Source organism: Ambystoma mexicanum, chromosome 6p (genome assembly GCF_040938575.1).
Source record: "Ambystoma mexicanum isolate Mex_15411 chromosome 6p, UKY_AmexF1_1, whole genome shotgun sequence".
Lineage (NCBI taxonomy): Eukaryota > Metazoa > Chordata > Amphibia > Caudata > Ambystomatidae > Ambystoma > Ambystoma mexicanum.
Window position 1 is genome coordinate 556,398,373 of NC_090935.1, and position 17,525 is coordinate 556,415,897.

The window sequence follows — 17,525 nt, forward strand, 5'->3', positions numbered from 1 at the left end:
TAGTGTTTTGATAGAAGATCGGTACACTGGTGTTCGTTGGGGTGTTAAAAGCCTTCTAAGAAAGGCATTTTCTATCTTTTGTAGGGAGTGTGTCCTTGAGTACCCAATATTTAGCAGCCGTAGATGCCGGTAGGTAAAAGCTTTCCCTCGTAGACATTCATTGGGTGTTCCACGGAGGATTGCCCCATATTGGCAGCAAATCTGAAGATTCCTCCAGTGGATTTACTCAACCTAACAGTTAACCTGAAGATATGGTCATCCCACTTTAAACCACTATTAATCCTGTTGCTTTAAGAACGTTTACAACTGCAATGGATAAAGATGTTTGAACCATAACAATTAAAGGCTGATCTCATTATGTACAATAATCTTGTTGAAAACCCATTGTTTGAATCTCATAAAATTGTTCCTAAAAGCCCTAGAAAGCTCATTCCACCAGGGAATTTGAGAACAGATGGTACTTTGTAATACACTCTCTATTAGTAATCCAATCATTAAACCACAACTTTAGTTTCATCTTCCCAGGATTTCGAAGTAGATCAGTTGTATCCACGCCCACAGAAGTGAATATATTCGAGCAGGACACTAGCCAAAAATGTAATGCCAGCCAGGATTTTTTTTATCACAAGATGGTGCAACTCTGTAGAAAGGGAATTTGATGGAGGGTCTACAATATTGCAACATAACTGAAGCCTTTTCCTATCAACTAAAGATTTCATAGATACAAGTCCCAATTCTTGTCTAATCACTCATCGGAACCCCATTTGGGAGGGATATGCATTGCCTCCACAACAGGGCTTGATATATGATAATTAATTTATAACGTGACAGTACATGAGTGTTTCTAGGCGCGACAAGGGAGGGAGGACAAGACAAACGATCATACTAGGCCTCCTGTCACTTAGATTGTGCGAGAACGACCGGTTCAAGGGGTGGAGTGCAAGGGAGAAGGGAGGGGAAAACAGTGCAGCAATGCTCTTAATAAGTGCAGAGAAGGCAGCGTGGCTGTGGGTAGTGCAAGGAGAACAAGAGACTGTAGGGTTAGTTACAGCCCCTAAGTGTGTGGTATGCCTGGAGGCAGTGAAAGGGTGACTGATCAAGAAAGGGCCTGGTACCCAGTGAGACTGGTACAGCAGGCGAGTGCGAAATCTGAGGAGAAGATTAACGTTTTTTGCTGCTTCTGGAACTTCAGGTGGTTCGGTTCAAGTTTGAGAGGGGCAGGGAGGCCATTCCAGGGAGGCACCTGCAGAGGAGAGAGATCTACCCCCCACTCTCTGCCTGGAGAAACATCCAACCCTTAGAGAGTTGGAGGTAGCTGAGCGAAGGGCTCGGGAATGACTGTATTTCGCAAGAGAGGGTTGGATATAGTGCGGACCCTGTCCCCAGAAAGCCTTGTGGACAATGCAAAGGGTCTTGAGCTTGATCCTTGCAGCCAACAGGAGTCATTGGAGAGATTTTCAGGGCTGGAGATGCAGTTCCTGGGCTTGAGGTCAAGGATAAGTCTTGCAATCTTGTTCTGCATTAGTTGCAGAGGGCGGAGAGCAGAGGAAGGCAGATTGAGAAAGAGGCTGTTGCAGTAGTGTAGCCTAGAGAGAACCAGGACTTTGGAGACAGTGAGCTTCTGGGGGAAAGTGAGAAAGGGAGGAGTCCCTTGGAGGAGGTCCAGCTTGTAGAAGGACGACTTGGTGACGTCCGAGGTGTGAGGAGAGAAAGAGCGCAGTCAAATATGAAACTAAAATGTTTTGCCTCGCAGGAAGGCAAAGGAAGAGGGCCCAAGGCAGGCGGCCAGAGTGTGGCGAAAGCAGCAGAGATCGTTAGATGCGCACCAATCCTGAATCACGGATAGACAGCCCGGAATGAGCGAGGGAGGAGAGGAGCTGAGAGGAGCCTGATGGAAAGCCGAACATCATCCTCATAACACTGAAAGTTAGAGGAGAAGGGAGAGGTCAGGTGGGCCAAAGGGGCCACATAGAGGTTGAAAAACCAGGGCGAGAGGATCGAGACCTGGGGAACGCCACAGCTAGAGAGCGAGATGGCATAGTGAAAGGGACCAGGTTGGACCTGGAAGGGGCAGCCCAAGTGGGAGGTCAGCCAGTCCAGGGCCTGATCTGTGATGCCCAGGTTCTCAGTCGATCAGGATGGGGTGGTTAACTGTATTGAAAGCAGAGGAAAGATCAAGGAGGATGAGGACAAAAGGAATGCTGAAATCTAGGTTACAGAGCAGATATTCATGGGTGTTCAGGAGAACAGTTTTCATGCCTCTGCAGCTCTGAAGCCAGACTGATGGTCATGGAGACAACCAACTGATTCAGTGTGCAGAGTAAGCTGGGAGATGGCCTGCTTTTTCAAGAGTTTACCCAAGAAAGAGGTGATGGGGATTGGGGTGAAAGTTTGCTGGGCAGGAAGGGGGTGCACAAGGGATTGCTTAAGAGGCGAGGGGAAAGTTTCAGTGGCGAAAGTTATTACAGAAATCGGGCAAAGCTGGAGCGAGGGTGTCAATATGGTCCATGAAGGTTCTGGAGGAGCAGGGGAGCACCTATTTGGACCGCACTTTCATAGATCAGACTTGTCTAGAAACCTTGTCCGGTGTTGTCGGAGAGAGAGGAGAGAAGCAGAGGAGATGGCCAAAGGGGGGCCGGGAGAGGAAGAGGGGAATGGAGGACAGGATGTCCTGAGTTTTAGCAGAGAAGTGATAGGCCATAGCCGTACAGAGGGCTTCAGAGGAACAGGAGAGGTAGACTGTAACAGTATTGGCCAGTTGCAGATATTAAAGAGTTTGACTGTGTTGTTCGAGGCGGCAGAGACACAGGCTCGGATGTGTGCACTCTTCTTGGATAGGACAGAGTCTTTGTTGCCTTTGCAGCAGGCGGCAAGCCAGTTTTAGTGGATGCGACCAAAACCCTCCACTTCCCCTCAGCCATCCTGCACGTGCGTTTCAGGACGGCGAGTTCAGAATCATACCAAGAGTTGCACTTGGATGGAGGTAGGCTTCAGGGGCAATGATATCCAGGGTGTTGGAAATGGATTGATGCAGATTAGAAAGAGCTGTCAGGGTGTGAGTCAGCTGCAGGAGTAGGAGGAGCAGAGAAAGTTGAGGCCACAGCATCTACTGACATCACGTTTCATGGGCCGAATGGCCGAAAAGGTAGGTGGCAGTGCTGGAGGGGGGTGGATGGGGGAATTTGCCTGAGGGAATAGAGCGTTTCAGATGCGATCAGAGTAGGAAGTAATCACTCCAAGAGAGAGGAGTAATGAGAGGGTTAGAGAGGGGGGATGTCTGAGGTGATGAGAACATCCAAAGTATGTCCGGCAGAGTGCGTTGGGCTAGAGGGCAAAATGGAAAGTGTTGCTGACGTTGCGGAAAAGCCCAGAGGGAGGGATTAGAAGCATCCAGGTGGATTTTGAGATCTCGGGGAGGAGAGGTTGAGAAGTAGAGGCAAGGAGAGGAGAGGTCGGCCCATTCTGAGAGGAAGGGGCGACCTGGACAGGTGGCCTGTAGATGGTGGCCACAGTTGGAGAGAGGCAGGAGAGATGGAAAGCATGCTTAAAGTTTCTCCCACTTCATGTCTAACGACAGGGTCTCAGTCCTGAAAGTTAGACTAGGAAGCACCTTCGACTTCTATAATTTTAACATCGGGAACATAAAAAAAGTGCAAACCTTTTGACAGCTATTTTCATTTCTGCTGCCAAAATTCTAATAACCGGATAGGACGTTTTATAAACCTGTTTCTCCAGCATGGGGTCTGGCATGGATTCACATGCTCATGAATATTCCCTGTTGTCTGGCCGAGAATCCTCGGTAAAAGAAAAGTTTCACTTTCACGTACAAACTCGTTCTCCTCTACACCAATCACTGAGCTCTGAGTCATAATGCCCCCAGCCAATGACTGCCCTCTCCCTAAGCCCCTCCTCTGGCAGCCATCTTCAGATTTGGTAGCACAAAAAGTGGCAGTATGACCAAAAAAAGCTGCAGAGGGGCAAAAGGGGGGGTTTGCATGTGAATCCATGCCATACCCATGCTGGAGAACAATAGTTACAGGTAAGTAACGTGTTCCTTGTCCAGCATTTGGTCTGGCATGGATTCACATGCTCATGAATAAAGAATACATAGCAGTTCATACATATACAACCACAGGAGGTGGCAAGGCTCAACAGAAGCAACACTCTTGCCTCCGGACCAGGCTCACCTTCAAGCGAACAGGTTGTGCAGTACTGCTTGGCCGACCCTGGACTCCTCCCTGGAGTCCCCGTTGACGCAGTAGAATCTTGTGAAGGTGTGCGTAGAGCTCCACGTAACAGCCCTGCAGATGTCCAGCGGGGGCACACCAGGCAGGAACGCGGTCATCGCAGCGATCGCTCTGGTGGAATGGGCTCTTGGACGGCCGGGCAGCAGTCGGTTTGCCAACCAGTGACAGTAAGTGATACAGCCGGACAGCTACCTGGAGGTGGAAGCCTTTGACAAAGCTTTCCCGTGGTACACAGGACCAAAGTTCACAAAAAGTTGACGTCTTCTGGAAACTTTGTGCGTGCCACAAAGAACTTCAGCGCTCGAGCCACAACCAGCGAGTGCAAAGTTCTTTTAGCCGGCGACCAAGACGTCTGGAAAAACACAATCAACACCAAAGGTTTGTTGAGATGGACTTTCCGACAGGACCTTTGGCATGAATGAGGGATGCATCCGCTGCACCACTTTAATCTTGTGGAAAGTCTGATAAGGCTGCTTGCAGGACAGTGGCTGGATCTCACCTACCCTCCTGGCAGAGGGGCTGGCCCAGCGAAAATCTGTCTTGCATGAGAGGAGCTTGATGCATATGTTAGAAGGAGCCCCCCATGAGCCTCGTGAGTACCACTTTGTGTTCCCAGGCCGGGGCATGTGCCTTCCCCGGGTGGAACGATCGAACAGTCCTTCGAGGAACTCCTTGACTAGACGGTGTCGGCCAACAACGGCAAGTATGGAAGGATCTGAAGGGCCGTGACCCTCAGAGGGTTAATCTTCTGGGACCGGCACCAAGTCGCAAAACACTTACACTTGTGCCCGTAGCACTTAGGAGTCGACGATGTTCTGGCCCTGGCAAGGACCTCCCTGCAGTCCTCCGCTAGCTCGTGCCCACTGAACTCTAAGGCTGCAGGAGCCAGGCCTTCGGGTTGACCGATCGTGGGTTGCGGTGCAGAATTGCACCTCCTTCTCTGCCGTGCAGATCCGCAACCACGGGCAGCTTGACTGGAGGTGACATCAACAGGCTGAGAACGTCCAGGTACCAAATTAGCCTCGGCCAGGTTGGGGTGACAAGAATCATCCTGCACCCTTTGAGTTGACGGATGACTCGTAGTAGTGGCAACGGTGGAAACGCTTACAGGGACAGGCCTTTCACATGGGAAGAAGAATGTACCCCCCATGCTCCCTGTGTAAATTCCTTGTGGTGGGGAGTAAAATGTGTAACCCCATGTCCTTGGGTGAAGTGGCGCCATATGTCCCTCAACCCCCAATCTCACAGTGAATCATGAAACTTGTGGTGTGGTGGGCTCTGGTGCCTGTGCCTGTCCATGTCCAGGTCTGCCCATGTGGTAACATTCCCCCCTCCACTCCCCCTGGTGATCAAGTGCCCCGAGCTTTCTACTAAAATCTTAGCCATTGTCTCTCTTTCAAAAATCGTAAATGTCCCTGATTCGGGGCGAACATGAACCTCGTCTTTCTAATGTCTCCCGAGATCAATAGGGCTTTCCTATCGACTATTCAAAGTCCCTTCATAACCAGGATACCCACCCCCGCATTTCTCAGGGGGCTGGAGCCCCAGAACTCTCAGCCGACCCCTCCCCCCACATGGAACCCTTTTATCCTCTCCCTTGGAGGAACATATCTAGTTCTGCCCTTCGAAATTCCCTTGCCACCATAGATCGTTTGGTGGATGAGTTCAAAGCTTTTACGTTCAGGGCGTCCGACATCACTGGATGAAGACCGAACAACTTACTGGAATCCCCCCGCCGCACTGACCTGCCCAGGATGGGCCCCTTCTCATCACTTCATGTATTCTTGAGCCCCCCCTACCTTCTCCACTTCGCAACAATTGCCCCCATTAGTTTCTTAACGCTCCCCCCACCACCCCTTGGTAACTTAACCTATAAACCCAAGTACCCCCACACCAAAACCGTGAGGTGGGAAGAACCCACCGGAGACGGGGAACAGAAAAAAAAAATACCGGGGCCTGTAGGTCCGGGTTCCTTATGCAACTCTCTATCCTTGCTCAACCACCACATGGCTGCATGCGTTCGCTTGTTGTCTCAGGTCCCATCAGCCGGAGGAACTTCTGAGCGCCCAAAATAAGCCTTCTCCTCGGTCCCTGTGTACGCCACTGTCCTGCGCCCGGTTTCCATTCCCTTGAAGTGTGCAGGGTCTCTTCCTCTCCAGTTAGTTTGCTCACAGCCCTCTTAATCTCCTGTTCCGTGGCGAGTCTGTATTTACACCCCTCTGGAAGAAATGGAAAATGGGAACCCCCACTTGTATCTGATTCCTTTTTCATTTAACCACCTAGTGAGGGGCGCGCAGGGTGTTCTTTTTGAGTGGGTGAGGGATGACCGGTCCTGGAAGGCAGTCACCCTTGCCTACCCATACATCACTGGACCCTTTTTTTCATACCTTTTCCAAAATTTGGACTCTGTCACCATAGTTGTGAAAGCGAACAAGAACTGATCTGGGGCCACCCACGGGTCCACCAACCCTGTGTATTCTCTCAATCTTGATCTCATTGATAGCATCCTTGTCGAAGATTAGTTTGGGGATGGCGAATAAGGCACTTCGCAAATTCTTCTCGGTCTCCTCGTTTTTCTTAGGAATCCCAAATAACCAGAGGTTATTGCGCCTCTGACGATTCTCTAGGGCATCCATCTTCAGGAGGGTTCCCTTCTCCCTTCTTTCCACCTGTGTTAGACGACGTTCATTTGGGTCTCCATCATGTCCAGGGAGGACTGGTTATGTTCCACCTTCTCCAGTCTTTCCTCCATCTTATCAATTCTATGGGTGATCTTGTAAACTCTACCTTCAATGTCTGCCCTCATACTTCTGATCTCCTCCAGGAGGGTCGCTACCTCCTTTTTGGTGGCGCAAGCGTCTTCTCCCATTGTTGACCTCTTACCTCGGTCAGGCGTTCTCTCCTCTGGGACTCAAGGGGTGTACTCGAAGGGGGCCAGCCTCTCCCTTGTGTCCATGTATTTCGACCCCTCGGCTTGTCTGTGCTGTCCGGTACGCAGGGCAATCTGTCCTCAGTGCCCCCCCAGGGTCTGATGGGGATGTATGGAGGAAGCTTTGGGCCTGGGGTCCCGATACACGGCACAGGCGCCTACTTTGCTAACTTGGATAATTCCGAGAGGAGAGGCCCATATGGTGTGCTGGTAAAAATCCTTCTGACTTCGTAGTGGCTTAGTCATGGCTTGCCCCTATAGGCCCCCCAGGGGCCACAACCCCAGACCAGGGGGCAACTTATGCCTGCCAAATTAACTCCTCTGGGTCTTCTCATGCCAGGGTTGAATCTGTTTTGACGGGGCGGGCCAACACCCGCCTCTTTTCTTATTTGTTTGGGTAATACCTCTCTCCAGTTGGGGCCCCTGGATACAGTGACCTCGGGCGCAGCCCCTTTTTCCAGCTGCACCCCTGTTGACAACCCGCTCGGGGCACTGACGTTCCGATTCACTTGGGACAGGGTGCGTGGGCCCATGCCCCTGTGATCCCAGGGGGCCCACACATTTCAGCCCCCCCCCCCCGAACCCTCAGTCCTGTTCCTCCTCCAGACTCGCCCGCTGTGTGGCCACTACCTCTGAACCCCCCACCCCCGTTCATGCCAGCGGCTCCCCACAGCCTGTGCCACTTTTCTCATGGTAGAAACCAGCGTAGGCAGAATTATTACGTAACACCCATGGGGGGGTTTTCACTGCTCCTCTATCATGTCTCGTCTCCCTGGCCTCTCGTCTAGGCCAGTGGCGGGCAGAACTCCCACTTGATTGTGCTCCTAGCATGTTTTCCAAGCCTCCTTTGCATCTGACCCCTCTTTCCTAAGGTGCAGGGAGTGAGGGGGGGGCCATAGGCAGGGCCGCGGTGGATTGGCTGGGGGGTCGATGTTGTTGTGCTTCCCCGGGGGTGCCCCACTATGTTCCGTGGGCGTGGGGCCGGTTATCCTTGAATCCTGGAGGCCTGGCTCTGCATGCTGTCTCGCTTCTGCCAAACTCCACTCCCCTCCCCCTGCTAATGGGGTGTGGGGGTGTGAGGCCCCCAGACAGCTCCCGCTTCACCGAGGTGGGGGATAGAGAATGACCACCCTTGGCCTCCACCCGCAAGCCGCGACTACTGCCGAGCCTTCAGCCGTGCTGCTAGAAGAAGACTTCACCCACTTTGCCGGTGGAGTGGGTGCCCTGCAGCAACAATGCGAGTCCCCGCCTGGGTGACACGGGAGCGCTGCACCGTTTGGGCATCCAATGCCCAAACAGAGGTTTGCAAGTGCCCTCAAACTTCTCCAATGCCCGGGATGGCGGGCCAGAAAGCCTCCCACCTCTCCAGAACGGGACATGTCGGATGCACGGTCTAGCTGGACCACTATCAGCACACCCAGTAATGTTTGTGCCTCCTGGTGCCCTTCGCCTGCTCGGGCCGCCTCACTCGCCGCTGTGGACCTCGCCGGGCTTATCTCTTACTTCTGTGCACCCTTCGTCCCAGGAGTTGGACTGGGGGGTGCCACCCAGGCACGCAGGGGATATGACATCCTCCGATGTGGGCTTTTTCGGGGGGCTCACCCTGCAATAAGGCCCTGGGAGGAGGAGCTGATCAGAGACTGCCGCATCCCTGTGCCCCCCCCCGGAGGCCCGCCAACCTGCAAGTATTTTAAGAGATGAGATATGAGATTAAACTGCTGGGGTAAATTCTCAATTTCTTTATGTAACTTTAGAGATGGGAACGAAATACATTGTACCGCAATGATAAAAATGATGGCACTTATTCATTTGTTTATTTATATAGCACTTATACACAGGTGAAGTGCTTCGGGAAGGGAACAAGAGAATACAGTAATACATCTTAGGCCTTAAAGATTTGGAATGATCAAAACAAACAGAAGAAACTAGCATACTGGACCTGATGACATTTCTGCAAGTGCATGAAGTGGTACAGTTGAGACCAAGCTTGTGGGGGGGTGGAAAACAGTTGAGGTGGCGGGGGTGGGGGGTGGACACACTGGTCCTAGTACGTTTAGGTTATGCATACGTACAGGCAGAGGTGAAGAGACGGGGGCAGGGTGGCGGGGAACAAAGAGTCTGGTTGCTCAAGGAACATAAGCTGAAAGTGCAGTAATGTTGAACAAAGTGCAGTGGCCCGGAGGCAAGTGCAAAGGACTGGAGGGGGGAGCCTGGGACCTGTAGGTTCTGGAGGTGAACCAGGCAACCAGTCAGAAAAAACAGAACAGAGTTAGGGAGGAGAAGGAGGGTGGAGAGGAAAGAAGGTGGTTAGGGGAGAGGGAGAGAGGAGGAAGAGAAAAGGAAGGTCTGGAGGAGTTTCTGTAACTTAAGGTGCTCTGTCTCAAGACACAGAGCGCAGGAAGGCTGTTTCAGAGGGAAGCGCCTGCAGAGGAGAAAGATCTACCCCCAAATCTTGGTTTGTGAAAGCGGCTCACCCGCAGAGAGTTGGACATGCAGAAACCTTCTTCCAATAATATTGTCAAAAACATATAGAAGCAAAATGCAGCAACACAAGGTCAGTACGTTTTTCCAAGACACATTCCACTCCACCTGCAAAATGTCTGCTAATGCAATAGTTCATAATCGAGGTATAGCATATAAAAGTCATAACACGTTTTGTCTATTTAGAGAAACTGGACTATCAATGTCAAAAAAATAATTTGCACTTAAGTACAAAACGATTTTCCATTAAATTTTTCCCCCATTTGAGAATGGGAATTAGATGAGGGAGTTCTCTGAATTGGCTGCTTTGAAGACAAATGACTATCTGGGCTAAGGTGGTTATTTAAGTTATTGGATGCCAAAACATCCTCAGACGCAAAAGACTTACCGTACTCCCCCGGATATGCTTTGCGATTTGGAACCAAGGGAAGGGTGACAAATCAAGTAAAATTGTCCCTCCCAACCCCCCATGGGGATCCCCCACCTGTGAGGCTCTAGAGGTGAGCCCGATTCGCAATACCCTTTGTGGATTAGAGGCAAGTGGGACCTCACTGGGAGAGATCCCTCCTTTGGAGATGAGGACTCCAGTTTCCATGAGGAACTCCCTAAAGCTGGACATAATCTGTTTTTTGACACCTATGTGCCCTTGTGGTGACAGTCTATGCTCAATAAATTTGTATAGCATACAAATTTAATGGCATCGGTATCGTGTTTCTTAGTCCCAGTCTTGATATTTTATATCTTCTGGTCCTTTTAAGTATCCCATGTTAGCTATAATAGTTTATAACATAACATATAAAAGGACCAGAAGGTATAAAATATCAAGACTGGGACTAAGAAACACGATACCGATGCCATTTATCTTATGGCGAAAAGTAATATCTTTCTGATCCTAAAATAAAGCAGTTTCTCAAGAGTCTAATTCGGATGTTCACTCAGATTACCAGTTCCACATCTGCTTAGCAGCTGTTTGGTGTCCTGACCCACGTTTGGACTATTATGCTGCAACATTTGGTGCTGTGGGCTTAGAAAATCCAAGATGGCCGAAAAAGCCCACATTGCGCCAGAATCCAGGAAAACCGTGCAGTTTTGGCGCACACCAAAATGTTCCCCTGACCTGCCACCCACCAGTGCGAGCGTGATGGGCCAGGATGGTGGTACTACTTTGCCTGATGATTCTGATATTGAACTCATGCATAATTCCCATTTCAGAATGTCACGGGGTCTGTGCTATTCAAGTTTCTTTTCATGTAAAGTACCATTTACTTTTTTTTTTTTTATCGAGATAAGGTAGTGTTGGGGCCTTGCTTCAGATATATTTGCCTAAAGGGGTTTGTTTATTAGTTTCACTTCAGTCTTTTAGCTAGCCAACATTTTTCGCAAATCCTTCCACTCAAGAAAAAAGATCTTTTCACATGTTTGATGTTAGAAGAGCATTAAGCTACTACATTGGCAGGATAGAGATTTGTAGATGCTTATACCAACTCTGTTTCGTTTGTTTAAACAGGGTATTTCCATGTGGCTGGTAGCCTGTATAATATTCTGTCACAAAACAGTGGCTGGACCCATCCCAGGGAATAGCACGGCCCACTCCTGTAGAGGACACCCCGCAACAATGACTTTGCATGCTGGCATACCAATCCAGACCATTTGCTAGACAGTGACATGGAGAACTCTTTACCAAGCACTATTGCCTGGATACCAATGCAAGAGCAGAAACTTTGGTGGGAGAAGCAGCGTTATGTCAGTTTTTCAGAAGAGGAGTATTATTTGTATATGTGCCAGCCTTCCTCCCCTAAAGATGTTTAATGTTGCTCTGGGTATTCAAATTGAGATCAACTCCAGAGGTGAGAGCTTTAATCGGCTTGCCAATTGGTTGAGGCCTGTAAGATCATGATGTGGTTAGCCTGCATAAAAAACAAATCCTGAATTATTTCCTGTTCTCAAACTGGCAATCCTTTGTATTGAATAACCTAGTACTAACCATGTTTTTCTGTGAAGGATACCAATGCTGATGAACCAGATTTACAGGTAAGCAGCGTTTTTTTTTTTAGCTGCCTTTCTTCACAGATGTATCATCCTGTTGACTTGCATTTCATACTTGCATTTTGCTCCTGAACATCGTGCAGAGAGGTTTACTTTGAGTGTGTTGAAAATCAAATTCATCAATCATGCAGGATTCCACCATGTTTCATGGAGATGGCCATATTTGGACTGCAGCATCGATTATACTAAAATGCTCTTGTAATATAAGTTTGCACTTTTAATGTTCATTATAGACCTGTCTCTTTCTCTTAGACTAATTAAACTTCAAATATTGGAATTGAGGGAGAACCAGCTGAAAATGTTGCCAAAGTAAGTACAGTTCGTACATTTGCAATGGTACTTCAGTGGCTTGATGGTTTTATATTCTTTCCACCATGGCAGTTTGCAGTTTTAGCATCAGAGCAATCATGCATCACACTCACACTGTGCTACTTCTATTTTTCCAACCTGTCTTCATTTGCCTTTGGACACTGGATCCTTGATTTATCTATTACCCATCTCCATTTAATTTGTGAATGTGTTTTAATAAGGGTGGCTCCTCTGTTATAGGTGCCCAGGTGCATTCTCTTCACCTTGGGTGCTACAAACCTCAGTTGTAATTTGAAATTGTGGACACATTTTTCTTGAATTTATCTTTGCATTCATTTAGTCTTTGCATTTGTTAGTGTGGGTGCATGTATTTGGAAATGCAGTGTGAGTGTTTGCTGTGAGAAACCTGAAGGTGTCTCACCCACTAGTCCCCAGGGATCTGTCACCCAGGTGGCCAGGACACGGCCATCGCGTTTGGATCCAGTTCCTGGGGGTGGACCAGTGCAGGATGATCACCTGGATGAGGGGTCTTCAGGGAGTGAAAGTGGGACACCGCAGGGTAAGACGCGGTATCCAATTCCTTGTAACACCTTTTCCCCATCCTACCAGATAGGATATCTGGGAACTCAACTCCCCAAAATCCACCGCGCACACCCCGCAATTTGCCAACACTAACACTTTCTCATGGACAGTTCATCGTGAGGAACAACGGACTAACACCAGAGCCGTATAACTGACCTGGCCCAACACCATGGTCACGCAATTACGGATCATTACACACACCTGACTACAATTACACTTCCCCACACGGATAAATGGCGGAGCACGAAAGCACTCTCTGAGCGAGGCAAAACACACTATGAAACAGCAGTTCCAAAATGGCCAATGGAGAAAGACTGTGTGACCGGAGAGGGTTGCAAGGAGGGAAGCACCCATCACCTATAAAGACCGTTTCTTTCATTAACCTTGGGCAGCAAGAAACAGAAGACCAGGAACTAAGGCTGATCAAATCTGCACAGAGTGTCGGAGGTACCTTGGTCTCTCCTGCGTCGATAACCAAGGCGGGGAGGAGCGATTGCCGCCATGGTACTGTCCTTGGCTCCTACAACTCAGCAGTGTCCAGAAAGAGAGTACAACCGGTGAGTTTGAGACACTGATACCAAACCAGCTTGTGTTTTGAACCAAGGTTGCAAGTGGCAAAATTGTATGAAGAGAAGTGTGTAAAGCGTTTGGGATAAGCAATGCAAATGCAATTGACAGCCAAAAGAATTAGTTGAACTTTGTAACTGAACTTTGGGAAACAAAATATACCATAAACGGAGTGCTCTTGTACTACGTGGATGCTCATTCGAAAGTCTGTTAAGTATCCATCTGATGCTGAGTGGGAAATGGATTAAAGTGATCCTGCAACGTGGTCAAGCTAAACCCTGTGCACATTCAAAAGTTTAAAGTAAATCCAGATTGGTCCGAGTCTGGCTGAGGGAAACTAATTGAATAGTGAAAAGGATCTGAGCCTGCCAGAGGGGGATCCAGGATGAACACACAAGCTGAATATTGAAGAGAACATTAGTGTTTCTGGTACAGCAGGCCCTCTGCTTCAAGAGAGTTGCAAGAAGTAAAGATACTTGGACACAGAGTCCTGAATTGGGAAAATGGAACTGTATCCTTGTTCCGCAGAAGCCAGAGTGTGTGCTTTGCTCGATTGACCCGCCTTGTCCCCTGCTGAAAACGTGGGGAAGGGAGGCCATTGGCCCGAGCACCCCGACATATTATTTTGTGAACACTTCTTTCTTTTTCATGAACATTACCTCACATTATTTTGTAAATTCGTGGTAAGGATTGGCAATAGTTTCTTTTTTGATATACAACCTTTTTATTTGACAAGACTCCACTAGGACTGCATTACTATTTTTTGATGGTCATAGCTTTGCTCCCATCTGTAGATTTAGGTTTAGATAGGAGTTTATCACACCCTTACAAAAGTTCAATAAACACCCTTGAACTGTGGTCACTTGTCTGTTTTACTATTGCTGCCATGCGTTCTTTACAGCGCACACACGCACACTTATGCATAAGGACGAGTGCGTGTATGTGAGAATGTCTGTTGCCTCATGCATGTTTGTGTGTTTTGCAGGTGGGCGAAACGGCAGCATAAATGCATGCTGCTAATGCGCCCCCCTCTATTAAAAACACACACACATACATGAATGTGTTTTCACTCTTTTCTCCTTTTTCGTGGAGTCTAGCTTTGCCTCTTTCAAGACTTAGCCAATCTACACTTCAGTGATGATCCATGAAACAAGTGACTTATCGGCCCAATACAATTTTTATTCCAGTTTTTGTTCAGCCCTGGCCCTTACCAGAGGGCCTCAAAGTGCCTTAAAAGGTTCAAAGGTTGAAATGGTGGGCCGTGAAACAGAGGTCTTAAAATGGTTTCATGATAGGATAGAAAAATTAGAATAGAAAAGTGGTAGGCGGGGAGATGAAGGGACTGTGCTTTGTTGGGAAACGGGTATGTTCCGAAAGTGGTTATGGAGGGTACAGTTGTTAAGGGATTCAGTCAGTCGTCCATGCTCTTTCTTGCTTTGCGGGTAAATGCTTGTTGTGTGCGTGCTAGTTTGCAGAGTAGGCTGTGTAGGAGATGCTGGCTTGTTTGTCTGGTGTTTGTGTGGGTGATGGGTTTGAGTTTGTCATGAAGGTAAGATGGTGTTTTGTGGTAGATAGCTTTGAAAACAATGCAGAGTCCTTTTGAAGGTAATTCTTTGGGATCTGAGCCAGTCAAGCGGGGAGAGAGCTGGGGTGATGCGTGAATGTGTAGGTCGGTAAAGAAATAGTCTGGTTGCTTTCTCTATGGCTTGCACTGGGGCAATGGTGCTGCTGGGGAGTGCGGTGAGGAGAGCATTGCCATAGTCCATTTTGGAGAAAACTAGTGTTTGGGCTGCAGTGTGGAAGTCATCGGAAGGAACGATGTGTCTGATCTTATATAGGAGGTGTAGTTATATATTGCAGGTTGTAGTGATAGCAGTAGTGTGTGGTGTGTGAAGGAAAGGTGGAGGTCGATGTTGAAGCCAAGGGATTTGAGAGGTGTGGAGAGGGATCGGGTTGTCTCTGGTGAGTTTCTTGATCCACGGAGTGAGTTCTGGTTTCTCCCTGGGGGGCAAGAGGGAGGTAGATGAGAAAGTGTTTGTTTTGGAATGGTTGAGCTTGACAACGTGGGTTCCCATCCAGGTGCTGATGGACCGACTGGTTTTGAGAATGTGGAGTTGAGGGTAATGACATTTGGCAGTATATTTGTGTCTTCTGTGTATTGGTGGTCATGGAAATTGGGATTCAACATGTAGGTTGAAGAGAAGTGCAGCCACTGAGGAGCCCTGCAATGCCCCTTACTTCAGGTGCATTTCTCCACTCTGCGCGATCATTCTCACTCTCCATCCTGGTGGCTCGCACGCCAAAGGGCCCTGAAAAAAGACAGTAATGTCAACAGAAGTCCTCAACCAGAGTCCCACGAAGAGGACTCAGTCTGAAGACCTCCGGGCATGTAATAGTCCCTCTGACATTATCTCCTAATAAATATATTCGAAAGGATATGATTGAGTGAAATATTTATTGGATTTAGAATAACTGTGAGCCCCCCACTTGTCACTAGCGCTCTTCCCTATTAGAGACCACCCATACTTGATGGGGTCAGAGGGAATTGGGGGAATATTTTTGAAAGAGGTAGTTTGATGCCCCCCACCCCACCCACGTAAAGCATTGCACCCCCCCCTGCAAGTGCCTGGTGGTATGCTTTTTAAACACTAATACAAACGGGCTCCTTTTGTTCGACTGTACGCTTGGTCTTCTCTTGTTAGTTCTGAAAACTTTATGGGAATTGATGAGATCTAATCAATACTGGGTAATACCCAGATCATGCCTTTTTTAGACCATGTATTTACTTGAGTAACACAGGTCTTAAAGGTTTATTTCTATTATTGACTCAATTATCTTTAAAGTTACCAGGTTATCACACAGTGGAGGAAAAAGGTCATGGGGAGATGATTGTAGTTATTCTGGCAAGAGTAATCCTTGCACACACAACACAATACATATACAAATGCCACCTACTTTATATTAACTGTCTATCAAAATGTCTTTTAATGTACGAGTATTAAATTCCGCTTTTAAAAGAAAGGCTTTGTTCTATATATTTCATCCATCAAGATGCAAATATGACTCCTACATCCTGTCCCCTTTTCTCCATACTGCTTGGGGCGTCCCTCGCTAGGGAAAGGAACAGAGCCTTTGTCCCCAGAAAAATTATTTTCCCCTTTAAATTTAGGCGGTGATCCCAGGAGCATTCGCTACTGAAGGCAAGCGTCCCCAGCCAGCACGATCCTCCCCGCAATGAGAGACAATGAAGGACTCTCCCAAGTCGGGAATAAGGCCAAGACAGAGTGCGGGTGAGCTTAAATGGGAGTTTATCAATCAGAATATGGCATGCAAAGAACTCTGCAAACTCCGAGAGCGCTCTGTCTGACAATAGCAAAGACAGGCGTATATATTTACAGAAAACGTCATAAGAACCTATACACTATAGGGGGCACAAGTTCAATGGGATTGGGTGGCGACGACTAACTATAGGTGCTGCTGCGATGTGGTTGGCCGTGGCTGGAGACGTCACTGGTCAGCCTCGTGGGTTGGGCTGGGCCTGGCAGGTTGGCAGAGTTCATCCGGACGGTGGTGTTGTGCCATCGCGGCCAGTGTCAGAGATGAATGTCTTTTCCTGACTTATTTGCCCTAGGCCATGCACACCAGTCATTCAGTCATTGCAATATTATCTTCTTTAGTAAATCTTCCAATAGGTTATTCTACAGGTTAATGCAACACAGGAGGAATGCACCTTGTGAGGGGTCTAATGGTCATTCGTCAGGGCATGGTAACCAGTGTCCTGTTGACCGGAGCCATAGGTTGAGGGGCTAAGCTTCGGGGCATGGGACGGACGGTGCAAGCCTCCCTGTCTTGTTAGATGTGGTTATAAATGTGCCGCTGTGTGTTGTCACAGTGTTGGGTGTCCTGATTGCACAGGGCCATAAGTCTAGGATGATCTGGTGGGTTGTGGGGTTTACGAGGGGGCGCCTTTGGAAGTGTGGGTTCAGGCAGAGGTTTACTGCTGTGCTGTAAATAATGCAGGTGGCGGCCTGTGGCCTTGGGTGCTGCAGGGGGGGCTACACATCTTTGAAGCGGCTCCAGTCTAGTTCGGGGAGGTGGGGCAGTGAGGCGCGGGCCTCTGCTCTCATGTTTGCCAGTCTCCGCAGGGTGGGAGGGGAAATGGCCTTGCACATATTTACAAAGGTATCTTCCTCGCGTGTTGCCGGTTTTTGGAGGCGAAAACATCACAATCATTAGAACACTTTATAATATTTGTTTGAATTACTTGACAACATACATTTCACTTCGCTGGAGGCGTTTCAATTATATTCAGTCTGAGCACCTTATTCGTACACTATGTTTTGACAACTACAGTATTTAGCTAT

General features: G+C 48.5%; 1 protein-coding gene across 5 annotated transcripts in view; it reads left to right on the plus strand.

Moving 5' to 3' along the window:
• The window catches only part of ERBIN (erbb2 interacting protein), a 2,559,118-nt gene that overhangs the window by 957,290 nt on the left and 1,584,303 nt on the right, over positions 1–17,525 (plus strand). For all 5 annotated transcript variants that reach the window (XM_069627374.1, XM_069627371.1, XM_069627370.1 and 2 more), the window contains one exon: positions 11,956–12,012. In XM_069627374.1, coding sequence (XP_069483475.1) covers positions 11,956–12,012 — 57 coding nt within the window. The remainder of the gene's footprint in view (positions 1–11,955; positions 12,013–17,525) is intronic.